This window comes from Urtica dioica, chromosome 7 (genome assembly GCF_054948205.1).
Source record: "Urtica dioica subsp. dioica isolate 48M chromosome 7, U.dioica_male_clone48M_v1_H2, whole genome shotgun sequence".
Classification (NCBI taxonomy): Eukaryota; Viridiplantae; Streptophyta; class Magnoliopsida; order Rosales; family Urticaceae; genus Urtica; species Urtica dioica.
The window spans coordinates 34,570,167-34,588,491 of NC_142762.1; the positions used below are offsets into that span (position 1 = coordinate 34,570,167).

Below are 18,325 nucleotides of genomic sequence, written 5' to 3' on the forward strand. Positions count from 1 at the left end.
AGACGTGCGCCTCATCCGTAGCATAATTTAAATTAACCATAGTATATTTACTACATTAAAATAAATGTCTATGTTCTCCTATCAAGACTCAAGCATATAATAACTACAATATTATTTATGGGCGATTAAGAAAAATAATAATATACAAAATAATAATTTTACAAAACTCATGCGCGCTATGCACTTGTTTGAGTTTGAGCTATTTTCTTAATTTTTAAAAATTTAAGTTAAAATTTTAAAGTAGACTAAAAAAAAAACCGTGGTGTTAATGTATAAAACTTCAAAAATTTTAAAGTGAGCAATAACTAGGAAAGTCAACACTAAGAAACTGGCATAATAATTGTTCCATCATCTAAAACAGTTCACAAAACAAAAAACTGCCAAATAAAAAATGTTCGTAAAAAAAAAAAACAAAACAAAACTAAGGCTCTCTAGATATATAAGTATACAAACTCAAATTCTCCCATACAACTAACTTTTTGTAAATTTTAATAAATAGACAAAATATTTTATTAACAAAGTAAAAAAAACATTAATAGCTATAAATAATCAATAATTATAAATAAATCACCAGACTCCAATGGGATGTAAATAAAATCTAAAAACGTCAAAACAATATCACATTATTATTATGATAATTTATTTCAAATTTACAAAAGTTTCCTATTTATTTCAAATTTACAAAAGCTTCCTATTTGACAAATCTTCAAATTTTGGTGGGTTAATTACTTATAAATTTGAAAAAAACTAACTATTAAAAAAGAAAAAAAAAACTGTTATATTATTTTACAAAAACTAACTATTTGAAAAAAAAAAAAAAATCAGCTTCCTCACCAACGTTGGATTGTTATATTTTTCAGTTTTCTTCACAAACTTGTGATTCTTCTACACTTTCAGCACAAACTTCTCATTAATCTAAGCTGGGTTTTATGAAAATTAATTACCGAATTTTTGCCTCATGCTACGAGGTATAAAGATCCGGTCAAAATCATATATTTCGACGAGTAGACTTTACTCAAATTATTTATAAAAAAAAAACTATAATTGGCTATTAAATACTCTTTATTTCAAGTTTTTAGAATACTTTACCTAATCGTTAGTTATTAACAAGTAATCTTTTATGTCACTATAAAATCGCCAACATGTTGTACTTCTATTTTAATTCAATTATGAACATATGATATAGGGCGTACTTCTACTTAATAATTTAATAAGACTTAATAACTCCTTTTAAATTTAAGATCATAATTTTTAAAATAATATGTTTAGATTAATCTATTAGTAATCTAGAAAATAGTATGCAAATTAAATACAAATAATTATTTATTGTCAAAGATAGTCTATGACATAATTGCAGAAGTTCATAACGTAGACTTAAACTCCCATGGTCATAAATAATACTAAAATATACATAAAATATTTTATTACAAAATTTTTGCCTCTAGTTATGTCAGCACGGAGTCTCATCATCATCGTTCAGCGATGAACTACTCTAGAAACATGTTGGAGAAAAACGGAGCTCAGATAAATAAATCTTATGCACGTGAATGATAATATAATAATGAAATAATATATATAATTCCTCATTTACATATCTTTGTGTAATATTATTTCAGCCCTTGATGTATGTATAAGCATTCGGTAATTGGACCATGATTAAAAAATCAATTTTATATATATTAGCAGATCCTCGGAAATACTATATTAAAATGTTGTTGTTTATAAAAATTTGCAACTAATGTTTTTATATTATGTCTTTATATTTATTTAATAATAATATTTGGATCATTACGATAATACATAATAATAATTATACTAATCTTTCCGTGGGACGATTAGTAAAACAGCCCTGTTTCTGAGCCCTCAAAACAACTCGGTGAGCCTCCGAAGCCTCGAAACAGCCCCGTCCCTGAGCCCTCAAAACAACCCCGTCCCGTTGACACACACACTTTACGTCATAAAAACTCTTTTAACAGAATAAAACTGTTTTATTCAATTAAAAAAAACTAACTTATTATAACGTGTTATCATGATATGTCAAGCACACAACATAAATTCATATACTATCTATTTACATGGCAAATGGCATAATTAATCAAGAAAATCAAATATAAACAATAAAAAAATACAGATATAAAATAGATAAATTAAATTTATTAACTAATGCAAGTAAATAAGGTTCACTTAGAACTTTAACTACAAATCAAATTAATTCGAGTGAGAAATATATTCTAAATGCTCAGCACCTGTGTGCCCAGGTCCTATATATCATGAGAATTTTATTTTCATTTATCATTTATCTATATGTAAACATTTCCTACAAATAATTTAAAAATGAATAAATAAATTAAAAGAACACCTGAATTGTTCTACGTATAACTAATTTTGTACCAAAATTCTAGACATGCTGTAGAATTTTTTTTTAAAAATCGAATACTTGACGATAGCATTGTGTCCCTTTAACTGTCCCTATTATCGTAAAAATAAGCCTATTATATGTTATAGAGCTATGTTTTATTCACATATATGTAGATGTGAATAGGGAAGTGGTACATACAAACCATATAATAAATATCTTCTATTTATATTTGGGGTGTTCATAAAAAAAAACCCCAAACCAAATAATCCAATCATCCAAAACAAACCGCACTCATTTTTAAACCGCCCCATTAAAATCCGATGAAGTTTGAGTTGTAACCAACTAAAACCGCAATAGTTTCTGGTTGGTTTAGTTTTTGTTTTGTTTTTGTTTTTGTTTTTTTAATAGTCGTGAGATTGGATTGAATCAAACCAACACGATGATATTAATCTTTTAATTATTTTAAGATTGCAAATATTTTATATGTACTATTAATATTATAATTAAATAAAAAAAATACTCAATATTATTGTTAATGCGATTTCTCGGATAACATTTATGGGACATGTGTCGGGGTGCGAGCTTGCGACGTGTCTTGATCCTGTGTTGTCGGGGTCGTATTTCTTGAATTTTTTAGAGGGTGGTGAAAACTCTTTATTCTCTTGAGAGCTTCTGAGATTGGTAGATGTCTTCTGGTTGCCTTCTTTGTTGTTCTCGTCTTTCCTTTATTCTCTATGTTGGGTAGTCAGGTTTCACTCATTGTATTTCTTTTTCTCGAAGAACGAATTGGGTCTTTGATCTTCGTTTATGGGTTTTGAGAATTTCGGGGTTGAGAGAAAAATGAGAGTTAAGAGGATTCTGAGTTCAGAGGATTCTTAGTTCAGTGTTGAGAGTGAATTGAATTTTGATTTGTGTGAGTAAGCTATTTATAGGGAAAACATGCCGCTTGTCGCAAATTTGCTTGTCGCTTGTCGCAAATCCGCTTGTTGCTTGTCTCAAATTCGCTTGTCGCTTGTCGCAAATTTGTTTGTCGCTTGTTACAAATTCGCTTGTCGCTTGTTGAAAATTCGCTTGCCGCTTGTCCCAAATTCGCTTGTCGCTTGTTACAAATTCGCTTGTCGTTAATTTGCTTGTCGCTTGCTGTTAATTCGCTTGTCACTTGTTACTTGCCGTTAATTCGCTTGTCGCTTGCCGTTAATTCGCTTGTCGCGTGTCGCTTGCTATCAATTCGCTTGTCGTTTGGTCCCCGATTTTAGTCGACAATATTTTTTGGCCTGTTTGACTGAATTATCATTTTGCATTGCGACGTCATTTTTTGCAATTTTAAAACGTTATTTTTCCCACAAAAAAGACACCGTCACAACACCCCCCAGTTTTACGCTCGATGTGTCGAGCATTAAACTTTTGTCTCTCCTCCCCTTTTTTGTAGTTATTTATTATTATTTATATACAATATATATATATATATATATATATATATATATATATATATATATATATATACATTTGTTTACTAACCCAGAGTGAGTGAGTATCTTAGTTACAGCCTAGGAAAACATATGTACATGTACATATGCTATGCCGCTTTTTGCAATCATATGGACTTATATTTATGTTATATTATATTATATATAGATTGGTTTACATTAGGGATGGCAATTTGGTCCGGACACGAAACACGAAACGGTTACGACACGATTTAAAGCGGATTTGAATCTTAATAAATGAGTCGGTTCTTAATTGGATCGAACACGCTAACACGATTAAATAATGGTTTAAAACGACACGATTACGGTAACACGATAAAAAACCGATTAACACGATTATTAAATGGTCGACACGAAACACGATTACGACCCGCACGAATATGATCCAACTAACACGATTACGAGTAATAACATGATTACGATCCATTTAAACACGATTAATATTATATATGTAAAATTATAAATTTATAACTATAAACATAAAATTATAATTATAAACATAAAATTGATATTAGAAAATATGATATAATAAAATAAAGTATATTCGTACAAATATCAATTCACGTATGATAATATATAGTCTATAGTATACCAATTGAATTAACCCGAGTAATAAGAATCAAAATTCATATCGAGCAATCAAAATTACTATAATATCATAATAACGTATTAAATTCAATTTTATTTTATTTCAGTTTTAATTCAATTCATATCGAACAATCACGATTCACAATCACAATGACTATAGTTTCATAATAATGTATCATATTCAATTTTATTGAATTTCAATTCAATTAAAGTCATATTGAAAAATAACAATTTAAAATTGACTATCACAATAACTATTATCTCATAACAACGTATCATATTCAATTTTATTTTATCTCAATTCAATTTATATCGAACAATTTCAATTCACAATCACAATAACTATAATCTCATAATAATTTATCTTATTCAATTTTATTGGATTTCAATTCAATTCATATTGAAAAATCACAATTTAAAATTGACAGTCACAATAACTATAGTCTCATAATAACGTATCATATTTAATTTTGTTTTATTTCAATTCAATTCAATTCATACCGAACCATTACAATTCACAATCACAATAACTATCATCTCATAATAACATATCATATTCAATTTTATTTGATTTTAATTCAATTCAATTCACAATCATAATAACTATCATCTCATAATAACGTATCATATTCAATGTTATTTTATTTTATTTTAATTCAATTCAATACACAATCACAATAACTATCATCTCATAATAACGTATCATATTCAATTTATTTGATTTCAATTCACAATCACAATAAATATAGTCTCATAATAACGTATCATATTCAATTTTATTTGATTTCAATTTAATTCAATTCATATCGAGAAATCACAATTTAAATTTAACTATCACAATAACTATAGTCTCAAAATAACATATCGTATTCAATTTTATTTGATTTCAATTATAGTAAAATGACTTATTACCTCCATTTGCTTTCAAATTCAATATCTAATTTTTATCCAAATAAAACATTCCCTCCATAATATTCCCTCCATATTCTCCATAACATTAGACTAATATTTAGATTTGATATCCCTCCATAAAATTCCCTCCATATTCTCCATTAAACTATAAATAATTAGACTAATATTTAGATTTGATATCCCTCCATAACATTCCCTCCATATTCTCCTTAAAATTTCAACTACCTATTTTGTTTACTTTTAACCTTCATTATTTTCCCTTTTTTTTTTTTGATATTTTGCCAAATTTTTTGTGTGAAAAAATAGGAAAAGAATAAAGGAAAAACAAAAGTATTAGTTAGCCACGTGACTCAGTATCGATGTATCGGAAGTTGGTGTAAAAAGAAAAAGGACAATTTTAATCTTATGACTAATATGTTTTTTTTATTATTATATCGCATTTAATTGAGTCCGAATGTCTAAACACGGTTAAAACACGATTAAATACCCATTTAACACGACTATTAAACGGTTTAATTTAAACGGTTATGGATCTGTAAAAAAAATAAACGGTCGGATTTGGATCTAGATTTCAAACACGATTAATAAATGGTCGGATTTGGTTCTAGCAATTATTTATGCAAACACGATTAACACGACACGATTACGACACGAACACGAAATTGCCATCCCTAGTTTACATATCATCATTACTGCTATATGCACATATATTTATCTATTATTTTTCTTATTTCTATTAAAGATGAAATTTCGGTTAAATACATAATTTTGATTTATTTTTTAACCGAAAATATTCGGTTAAAATTAATCGGACGGTTAAAATTAACCGAATTTTCGGTTAATTTTAACCGGTTAAGTTATAAGTTAACCGAAAAAAAAAACTTTAAAATATTAAACTCTTACTCTGCCATAAACTGCCACAATTTGACCATGTGATGTGAGTGTGTACAAGAGTAAAATATTTACAGCATGCCGAATTTGACCAAAATCCACAAGACCACAACTTTTACTCTGCACTATTCAGACTCAATTCCCTTTTCAATTTTTTTTTAATGTAAAAATCTTTGTTCTTTACCAAATCCAACGGTAATATTACCGTTCAAAATATAAAACGGTCAATTTTTTTTTTTTTACAACTCCACACAAACACACGTCTATAAATAAACACATACACATATCCATTTTACACAAACTCACAAAGCCAAATATCATCAATTATTTTCTTCCTCTTTTACACAATACTAAATATGTCTTACCATTCCGATTCCGAAACTCAACCACCCGATGGCTATGATGTTGATAATTTTGACGTCAATGCTCCTATTTTCCAAGACCCTTTACAATTTATGAACACCGTTGATGATATCAATACCACTATACGAAATTTTCCTCACCTTGCCAATACCCAAGAGCAAGAAGCATTGGCACAAGGCATATTTCAACGTAGTCGTTCTCGAAGGGCAATGGCACAATTGTTTCCACCAATCTCCACTCCGGTATCACAACCAACCTTGGCGCCGGAATCACAACATTCTCTTCTACAACAACCGCCTCAACAACAACCTCAAGAACAACCCACACCACCCTCTTCAACGGGATCTCATCAAATCGACACCACCGCTCCAACAAGCTCTCGCCGTAAAAAGAGTAAAATTAGCGGAAGTCAACGGTCCGATGTTTGGGAAGTCTTTGAGAAGGTCGTCACGACGTACCCCGATGGTTCTTCGTATGTCCGTGAAGTGAAGTGCAAAATTTGTACGCATACCCTTGCTTACTCCGGTGGAGGCACGTCATCACTACGCTACCATATCAATTCACATGAGAAACGAGGAGAGTCAATCGATCAAGTAAGTACAATTTCATATGATGAAGCAAAGGGTAGACGAGCTATAGCTAAATTTATTGCATCTACCGATCAACCACTAGGGATAGGCTCTAACCCCCACTTTGTACAAATGGTTAGAGACGGTTTCAATGCTAATTACAAACCCGTGTCTCGTCCTACGGCTACTTTAGATTTAATGAATTTATATGAACATGATAGGAAAATATATATGGCAACATTAGCTAGTATGCCCGAAAACAACATTGCATGCACTAGTGATATATGGAACTCATCTAACAAAAATGATTATTTGAGTGTTGTCATTCATTATGTCGATAGAGATTGGTATTTGCATAAAAAAATTATAGGATTTGAGCATATGAACATGCGCCATACCGGAAAAAATATTAGCGATCGCATCAACGAGGTATTGGAAGAGTGGGGTCTCGTGAACCGTATTGTTGCTATTACGATGGACAATGCATCGGCCAACACCACGGCAATAACGAAGTTGAAGAATCATCTTGGGAACCATGCCGGAGGAGTAATTCTCCACCAAAGATGTGCGACTCATATTATTGTAAGTTGTAACATTGTTTGTAACATTGTTATGTGCCACTATTAAATTTAGCCACTATAACACTTTTTTTTTTGTTTTGTTTTCTAATCTCAGTTTTGTTTTGTGGATTTTGGTCAAATTCGGCATGCTGTAAATATTTATCTTTTACTTGTACACACTCACATGGTCAAATTGTGGCAGTTTATGGCAGAGTAAGACAGTAAGTGTTTAATATTTTAAAGTTTTTTTTTTCGGTTAACTACTTTATTAAAGTCTGAGCATTTAATGCACAAAGTCTGAGCATTTATTGCTATCCGTTTGGGTAATATTACCGTTTTGGGCACTTAATGCACAACGGTTAATTCGGTTAATTGCAATTAATTGAGTTGATTTTTTTTTAGGTTAAAGGTTAACCTATGACCGAGAATTTTGGTTCACAGTTAACTTCGGTTAACCAAATTTCCAGCTTTACTTTCTATACCGGTATGTGTATATATATATATATATATTTTTTTTTTTCTTTTGATTTAGACATCCATCCATGCCTTCTTTTTCTTTAAAAACTAAGACACTTTGATTTGATAGCTGCCATCGCAGGTGCACAGCAGCGTGAAATCATGAATCCCTTTGAACTTCCTTGCTTTCTTCTTGAGGTGGGTTTCTACTTGGTGATTTATATACATCGTTTGCTTCTCGCTTTGTCACTCTTCTTGTTTTTTATTTCGCCTCCAGCTTCTTTTCCCCTTCTTTAATTTTCTTTGGCTTTTCTTCAGTAATACTCTGATGACTCTTAATAATGTAATCAATGGTGGGCCTGATTCACCGCGTGATCCCGACGACCTAGCGGTCCCACCTGACTTTTATGGAGCTTTTAATACTTCCGATTTTGGTGGGTCTTGGGCTTTTGATGGCTTTCCAGGTGATTTTGGTGGAGACATGGATTCCACAGACCCGCCTAAAGGTTTCAGTGATGACAGCCTCGATGCCATTCTTGATGTGATCCTCGGAGGGAGACAAGCCTCGTGTGCGTCGAGTCATTCTTTTGATGGGAGAGAGATTGTCGATCGATCTGTGGCCTACGGCGAGTCGTCTTTGTCCCCCTTGGTCGTGACAGGCTGCGTGGTAGGTTCTGCGAATGGGGTCACGGTGGGCGTTGTTCGGCATTTGGTGAGCGAGACTTGCCTTACTTCGACGTCGTTTCTCTGCGCGAATGGGTCCTCGTCAATGCCGGCGGACTTTGGAGCACCAACGGGCGGGTTTTTGCCGGCGTCAGTGGGCGGCGAGATAGGTTCCGACCGAGTTTCGGTCATCGGCGGGTCTTTGTTGATCTTGGCAGAGGGCAATGAAGATGTTCCGCCGAACCTGTTCTCGTCGCTCGCAGCAGAGGGCGGAGAGATTCCAGCGGGCGAGCTTCGTTGTTGTTCGCCGGCGAGTGGGAAGAAGATGTCGTTGTTTCTTGAAGCGTTTGGTCATTCGGTCGGAGGTGAGACTCAGGCACATCAGATTCCAGAAGGCAATGATGATGGTTCCGACGTTCACTCCTCGGCGGGCGGCAAGGTGAGCTCCCCATCTTCGAGCCAATCCGTTCACAGTCGAACCCCCAAGGCGATCGCGGTTCGGGCCAAGATGGTCGGGAGGCGGGGATTTCGCCGGCCTTGATGCGGTGAGCTTGACGACGGAAGATAGAGTTAGGTTCCTACGCGAGAAGTACGGGATTCCGTCGGAAATTTCAATCATTGTTCCCACTGCTGATGATCTTTCCAGCCAACCACCCGATGACTATACAACCGTCTTCGAGGTGACATGTGCCATTGCGCACTACTTGTCGAACCCTGTATGGTCCTTCCCAATTCGGCCCGAGCACTCCTGCTCCATGAACTTGAGTGTTTTGGAATACCATCCGTAAGATGAGACTTCCTTCAGCAAAGCGCCGAGCCTTGCCTTTCGAGTTGTAGTGTTTCTCAACGATTCTCTTATGGGCGGCCATGTGGGTGAATGCTCCGACCCTTCTTTCTTCAATCACGTCCAACTCCACTCGGAGTGCCTCGTTGTTGATTTCCTCGTCGAAGGTTTCCATTCGGAAAGATGGAATTCCGATCTCGACGGGATTAACTGCTTCAACTCCATAGCTGAGGGAGAACGGGGTCTCACCCGTCGCGGTTCGGGTCGTCGTTCGATACGCCCATAGGACGAGGGGGGGGGGGGGCTCGTCCGCCCATGTGCCTTTCTTCTCTTCTAGTTTCTTTTTTAATGTCTCCTTGATTGTTTTGTTTACCGCTTCAACTAGGTCGTTCGCCTGCGGGTGACATGGTGACGAGAAGGTCTTGCTGATTTTCAACTGATCGCATATCTCCCTGACTTTTTTATTGTCGAACTGGCAGCCGTTGTCGGTGATTATGGAGGAGGGAATGCCGTGGAGACATATGATCGACCGCCACATGAAATTAGTAGTGTTGGCTTCGGTGATCTTGGCTAGGGGTTCCGCTTCCACCCACTTTGTGAAGTAATCAATTGCCACGATCACGTAGACTCGTTGACCTGACGCCATTGGAAGTTTTCCGATTATGTCCACCCCCAGTTAGCAAATGGGCGAGCAACAAGGATGGGGCACAACGGCGCTGGTGGTTGTCTTAGGATATGCGAAAGCCTCTGACACTTGTCACACTTTATGGCTAGTTCGAATGCGTCTTTCTTGAAAGTGGGCCAGAATTAGCCTTGCTTTAGTGTCTTGAGTGTCAAAGAGTGTCATGCAGAATGGTTCCCCCAAATTCCTTCATGGCCCTCATGACATAATTAGCCTCGGCCTCGTCCAAGCATTGGAGGAGCGGCTGTCGCTTGCCGTTAATTCGCTTCTCGCTTGCTATCAATTCGCTTGTCGCTTGTCGCTTGGTCCCCGATTTTAGTCGACAATATTTTTTGGCCCGTTTGAATGAATTATCCTTTTGTACTGCGACGTCGTTTTTTGCAATTTTAAAACGTTATTTTTTCCCGCAAAAAAGACACCGTCACAACAATTATACTTTATCTTTTGTGAATACATGAAAATTTGGTAATTAAAAACATGCGTAATTTTTATTTTAATATGTAAATTTTCTAAAGATAAGTAAAATTTTGATTTTATTTTATATAACGTATTAGATATAATATACATATATGATTTTCATTCGAGTTATAAAGTCATTTGCCAAGAATTATCCGAAAAAACCAACTCAAACCAACCCGATTATTTTTGGGTTGGTTTGGTTTGGTTTTACCTTTCAATCAGGTTGGTTTGAGTTTTAAAACTAAAAAATTAGTTGTAACGGTCCAAGTTGATAGCACATGAAAAAACCGATTAACACAACCCGATTACACCCCTAATTTATATGCATGTAACATCAAAACTGATTAGCAAGTGGAGGGTAATAATATATGGGAAATTTCGTAAATAACTAGTTTAAAAATGGTAACTTGATGCATCAAATTATTATTTATAAAATGATATAATTAATTTTATTTAATATAAAAAATTTGATAATTTTTATTAATGGGGATAAATTTATTTATTTATCATATATATATATATTTTTACTTTCTAACGTGTTGTGTATTATAAAATGATATCATTAGTGTTTAATTAATTTTCAGAAAAAATATATTGATAACTATGTTTTGATGTACTAAGTCATGGTGATTTATATTTAATCCGCTAAATAAGGAAACCCTAAGCATACAAATTAAGACTCATATAAATTAACCAACTAAGGAAAACTTAAGAATACAAACTAAAATTCCTAAATTAACTACTGAAATTGATGAATTATGATGTGCATTTGATTCAAATAATCATAGAGCTTCTATTTTTTCTACTATCTTGTCCATGCGGGACTTTTAAGTGAGTCAACAATTATCTCCATCCAACTATTGACAAAAGATTTTGTATATATTACGTAAGTGTTTTAGACCAAATAATTTTAGGCATAATTTCTTCTCGTGAACAAACACACACACAAAAAAACTCGTTATCCCCTAAATAATATTTTTCTAAACTTCAGGTACATATATACTCAAATTTTGACTCATAAAATTGTCCAGATATAATAGGTGGTTGTGTCCCAGGTATTGGAGGACAAGTGAGCAACAACCAATGCAAAATAAGTATGTCTTTACTCTCTTCAGCGATGCCTCAACCAATAATCGAGGCTTCGCCACTTCTCTTGTATACTAAACATAGGTCACTCTTAGCGTGAAGTCTAAATATGTTTTGATGGACTAAATCATCATGTAATACATTTAGACAAGCAATATCTTTGACACTGATTTAGTTCCATCCGCCAAATTCCCTTACCTTGATTTAGGTCATAATTAAACACAAACAATACCTTTTCTTTCTTCATTTTTGCCGGAATCAATTTTCTTTAACCGTAAATTAACCAAATATGAAAAACCTAAGAATACGAACTAAAACAACTTTTGTGTAAGTTGAAGTTCTCTTCCATAATCTCTTACGAGTTCATGCACACTTCTGAACCCAATGATAGCTTATGGGTCCAATTAGGCTTGAAATAAAGTTTATATTAGTATTTAGACTTTCAAAATATGTATAAAGTGGTCATATATTCTTTTATCAAATGGAATTTCTTTGATTTAAAAAAATCAATATCAAATTTTTGTATACAATTACCCTTAATTATTTAGTCTTGGTTACAAAATGTGCCATTAATGATTTAGTCTGGGTTACAAAATTTAGTCTGGGTTACGAGTGAAAGTTTAAAAGGTTTTCGTTTTAATTTGTCTTTTTAAATTTTGATGTAGCATTTCATAATGTATGATTGAAAATATTTATATATAAAATATACAACTGAAAATATTAAATAAAAAATATACAATTTTAATTTAACAACAATTCACCAATAACAATATTGATAAAAATTGAGACTTTTTGTTTAAGAATAACAATAAGAAAGTAAAAATTAAGACTTGAAGTAAAGCTGGAAATTTGGTTAACCGAAGTTAACTGTGAACCAAAATTCTCGGTCATAGGTTAATCTTTAACCTAAAAAAAAATCAACTCAATTAATTGCAATTAACCGAATTAACCGTTGTGCATTAAGTGCCCAAAACGGTAATATTACCCAAACGGATAGCAATAAATGCTCAGACTTTAATAAAGTAGTTAACCGAAAAAAAAACTTTAAAATATTAAACACTTACTGTCTTACTCTGCCATAAACTGCCACAATTTGACCATGTGAGTGTATACAAGTAAAAGATAAATATTTACAGCATGCCGAATTTGACCAAAATCCACAAAACAAAACTGAGACTAGAAAACAAAACAAAAAAAAAGTGTTATAGTGGCACATAACAATGTTACAAACAATGTTACAACTTACAATAATATGAGTCGCACATCTTTGGTGGAGAATTACTCCTCCGGCATGGTTCCCAAGATGATTCTTCAACTCCGTTATTGCCGTGGTGTTGGCCGATGCATTGTCCATCGTAATAGCAACAATACGGTTCACGAGACCCCACTCTTCCAATACCTCGTTGATGCGATCGCTAATATTTTTTCCGGTATGGCGCATGTTCATATGCTCAAATCCTATAATTTTTTTATGCAAATACCAATCTCTATCGACATAATGAATGACAACACTCAAATAATCATTTTTGTTAGATGAGTTCCATATATCACTAGTGCATGCAATGTTGTTTTCGGGCATACTAGCTAATGTTGCCATATATATTTTCCTATCATGTTCATATAAATTCATTAAATCTAAAGTAGCCGTAGGACGAGACACGGGTTTGTAATTAGCATTGAAACCGTCTCTAACCATTTGTACAAAGTGGGGGTTAGAGCCTATCCCTAGTGGTTGATCGGTAGATGCAATAAATTTAGCTATAGCTCGTCTACCCTTTGCTTCATCATATGAAATTGTACTTACTTGATCGATTGACTCTCCTCGTTTCTCATGTGAATTGATATGGTAGCGTAGTGATGACGTGCCTCCACCGGAGTAAGCAAGGGTATGCATACAAATTTTGCACTTCACTTCACGGACATACGAAGAACCATCGGGGTACGTCGTGACGACCTTCTCAAAGACTTCCCAAACATCGGACCGTTGACTTCCGCTAATTTTACTCTTTTTACGGCGAGAGCTTGTTGGAGCGGTGGTGTCGATTTGATGAGATCCCGTTGAAGAGGGTGGTGTGGGTTGTTCTTGAGGTTGTTGTTGAGGCGGTTGTTGTAGAAGAGAATGTTGTGATTCCGGCGCCAAGGTTGGTTGTGATACCGGAGTGGAGATTGGTGGAAACAATTGTGCCATTGCCCTTCGAGAACGACTACGTTGAAATATGCCTTGTGCCAATGCTTCTTGCTCTTGGGTATTGGCAAGGTGAGGAAAATTTCGTATAGTGGTATTGATATCATCAACGGTGTTCATAAATTGTAAAGGGTCTTGGAAAATAGGAGCATTGACGTCAAAATTATCAACATCATAGCCATCGGGTGGTTGAGTTTCGGAATCGGAATGGTAAGACATATTTAGTATTGTGTAAAAGAGGAAGAAAATAATTGATGATATTTTGGCTTTGTGAGTTTGTGTAAAATGGATATGTGTATGTGTTTATTTATAGACGTGTGTTTGTGTGGAGTTGTAAAAAAAAAAAAATTGACCGTTTTATATTTTGAACGGTAATATTACCGTTTGATTTGGTAAAGAAGAAAGATTTTTACATTAAAAAAAAATTGAAAAGGGAATTGAGTCTGAACAGTACAGAGTAAAAGTTGTGGTCTTGTGGATTTTGGTCAAATTCGGCATGCTGTAAATATTTTACTCTTGTACACACTCACATCACATGGTCAAATTGTGGCAGTTTATGGCAGAATAAGAGTTTAATATTTTAATTTTTTTTTTTTTTTCGGTTAACTTATAACTTAACCGGTTAAAATTAATCGAAAATTCGGTTAATTTTAACCGAATATTTTCGGTTAAAAAATAAATCAAAATTATTTATTTAACCGAAATTTCATCTTTTAACTTGAAGTAAAGAAAATAAGAAAGTAATAAAATAACAATAAGCAAGTGAGCAGGAAGGAAGGAAGAGATCGGAAAATGGAGAACGCGGACGTGTTTTTGGGGCTTCAGGAGTTCCTGGAGCGTATGCGCCACCCCTCCGCCGCCGATTTCGTCAAATCCATCAAAACGTAACTCTCTCTCTCTGAGCTGTTTGTTTTTTTTCGTAATTTGATGACCTTCGTCGCAGCTTCATCGTCTCGTTCTCGAACAACCCGCCGGATCCGGATCGGGACAGCGCCGCCGTACAGGACTTCCTCTCCCGCATGGAGTCCGATTTCAGAGCCCACCCGCTCTGGTCCGGCTGCTCCGACGACGAGCTCGACGGCGCCGGCGAGGTCAGTCCCTGAATTTGACTATTTGTGTTGATTGAGAAAAGTCAACTGGAAAAATGGAGATTGATGAGCTGTAATTCACAGGGACTGGAGAAGTATGTGATGACCAAACTGTTCACTCGCGTGTTTGCTTCGCTTCCTGATGACGTGGACCTCGACGAGCGTCTCTCCCACAAGATGGCTCTCCTTCAGCACTTCGTTCGCCCCGAGAATTTGGACATCAAGCCCAATTTCCAGAACGAGACGTCATGGTTGGTCAGTTTTGTCATCGAACTCGCTCAATATCACCAAGTAGCTTTTAGCGTTTCGTTATGATATGTGTTTGAAAGAGTTAAGGAAGTGAATAATGGTCGAAGAATATAGTTAAGAAATCTGAATTTAAGAGAGGTTTACTTAATGTTGAAGTAACCAATTTGATTGGCATTTGTGTTTTATGGCTTGCATTCCAATTTGGGTGAAGAGTTCGATTCATTGCCTATGAATACATTATATCATTTGATCTGACTGACAGAGATTGTCTTTATAACGAATACTCCGACTTATGTATTTATTTTTTTAGTTGAGAGTGACTGTCTTAATAGCACGCTCATTGGTTCTGACAGAGGAGAGATATTATGATGTTATTACTTTTGCTTATGCGGATCTTAGCTTTCAAATATTATAATGATACCAATCAAAGTCTTACTGTAATGCCGAATCCTTATACTCCATCGTTTTTTTTTCTTCTTCTTTTCAATCCAAGTCCTAATTACGCTGCCATTTTGCTCTAAATGTTGCACAGTTGGCGCAGAAAGAGTTGCAGAAGATAAATATGTACAAGGCGCCAAGAGACAAGCTTGTTTGTATCCTTAATTGCTGCAGAGTCATTAGCAACTTGCTCCTTAACGCTTCCGTGGCTTCAAACGAGAATACCCCAGGAGCCGATGAATTCCTTCCCGTCCTCATATATGTCACCATCAAGGTTAACTCACTTCTGATTCAATTATATTTCGAAGATGGAAACTTTACGTGCAGTCGTGATTCTTTTGACGCAATCATAAGGTGTAGAATAAATCAAGGAAAACAATGATTCTAAGGCGTGTCTTTTTGTGTGTAATAATAACATGCAGGCGAATCCACCGCAATTGCGCTCGAATTTGTTGTATATACAAAGATATAGAAGCCAGTCCCGATTAGTGTCTGAAGCAGCCTACTATTTCACAAACATGCAGTCCGTCGAGTCATTCATCTCAAACATCGACGCGAAATCCCTCTCGATGGAAGAAGCCGAGTACGAACAGAACATGGAAACAGCCCAGACCCTCCTCTCGGGCCTATCGGTCGAATCGAACAGTACTCAGCAGCTCAGTAATCAAGCCGATCGAAACCCGGGTCAAATTCCCAGACCCGGGTCGAGAGAATCCTCAAGGCAACTGAGAGACTCTCCGCAGCGGCCCAGATCTTCCGAACCGAAATCTCGAGCCGATACGACACCTCTCACAAAAGTGTTGTCCCTCTCGGACTTGGAGAACAAAGGGGCCGAACTGCTTTCGAAGGACGATCGGGTGGCCCAAGTGTTTCACGAGTACCCGTATCTTTATGCGGACTCGGGAGATCTGACGATCGACGATGTGGACGCTCTTCTCAACAACTATAAGAGGCTCGTCTTCAAGTACGCGAGTCTCTCGAGAGGGTTGGGAATCGGATCTACGGGTCTGGCTGAAGAGAAAACGGCCAGGCAGGAAGAGACGAAAACTATTGACCCCACGAATGAGTCGTCGATCGACAGTGACAGCTCAGGCATCGACTCGAACAACGCGCTGCTCTTCGAGGTTGAGAGTTTGGAAGCGAGATTGTCGAAGGAGGACGAGGCTGTTGGGGAACGAGAGGAACCTCCTCAATCGTAGCGTCGTCTTTCCGATGAAATGGGTTGAATCGTGCATAATGTGCCATCGATCTTCCTGGAGATCAGGCGAGACTTCGTCGACAGAATCAAGAAATTCAGGACCTGATTAAATCTGCCAAATGGAAAACAGAGTGCCTGAACTGAGGATTTTATATGTTCCTTTCCTTTTTGTCCTTGTATGATTTATCAAGAGCTTTCTCATTTCACTTGTTTGCCATTGATTTATGTCGTGGTTATGATACAACCCTTTGGGTAGAACTCATCCCCAAAAGCTAGCTATTAGGGAGAGGGTGTCCAAGAGGTTATAAACCCACATGCAAAGCCCATACTTTAGCAATGTGGGACTCTCACATGTCAATCCCATATTTAACAATGTGAGAGTCAACTAGGATCGTAACAGGTTACACTTATTAGCTGTAGAATTCAGACAAATGTTTATCTTCACATGGATGTAATGAAGATAGGCATGCTCATTTATAAGCTGTATTATTATTATTATTCGTAATGTACACTGTTGGCAAAGGTTTGCAGCTCACTAATAAAAAAAAGTGGAATTTGCTATTAAAGTCACAACAACAGCACATTATTTCATTTGTATCACAAATGAGTCTAAATTGCATTCATGTCTTTTTTTTGTATATTTGTCACATATACAATGTCTTAATTATCTTTCTATTTTATATCCAACAAGAATTCATATCCACACCCAAACCCTAATCTCTCATCAAATTCCCTCCCAAACCCTAATCTCTCTGGCTTAAGCTCCGACTACAGCGCCGATCGCCGCCACCGCCGCCGTAACCCTCGCCGGAGCTCTCGTCGGAATCACAGATTCAACCTTATAGTCTACTTTTGTTTTGTAAATATTTAACTGTAGTTTTACTTTCTTCTTCTAGTCTACTTTTGTTTTGTAAATATTTAACTTTGGTTCTACTTTCTTCTTCTAGTCTACTTTTGTTTTGTAAATTTTTAAATATGGTTCTACTTTAAAGGTATTTTGGTATAATAATAAATAATAGTGACTTACTTGCAACACTGGTGGTGACATAGATGCAATTTTGTTCACCCATTTGTTGAAGAAGAAACCCAATTCAGCTCATCCTTGGCCCAAGCCCATACGATGAGATAGAACTTGACAGCGCTGTGTATTACCAAAAACGACACCATGTTATTGACACAACCTAGGGGTGTTTAAAGACGTGACATAAGGTTTGTTCTTGCCTTATCCGATGAACAAGGATAAGCCTCTCACAGGTGACAGGAGTACAAATCAGAAGACTTGAAGACCTAATCCGACTTAATCTCATA

The 18,325-nt window shown here is 35.6% G+C and overlaps 1 protein-coding gene across 1 annotated transcript; it reads left to right on the plus strand.

The window, feature by feature from the left end:
* The first annotated feature begins 14,763 nt into the window (after positions 1 to 14,763).
* LOC149391034 (vacuolar protein sorting-associated protein 9A-like) lies at positions 14,764 to 17,585 on the plus strand. The gene is made up of 6 exons (XM_089621090.1): positions 14,764 to 14,928; positions 14,988 to 15,135; positions 15,217 to 15,387; positions 15,914 to 16,093; positions 16,242 to 17,249; positions 17,418 to 17,585. Exons 1-5 carry the CDS (start codon positions 14,837 to 14,839, stop codon positions 17,016 to 17,018), a joined length of 1,368 nt encoding a protein of 455 aa, XP_089477216.1. The 5' UTR covers positions 14,764 to 14,836; the 3' UTR covers positions 17,019 to 17,249; positions 17,418 to 17,585.
* The last annotated feature ends 740 nt before the right edge of the window (positions 17,586 to 18,325 follow it).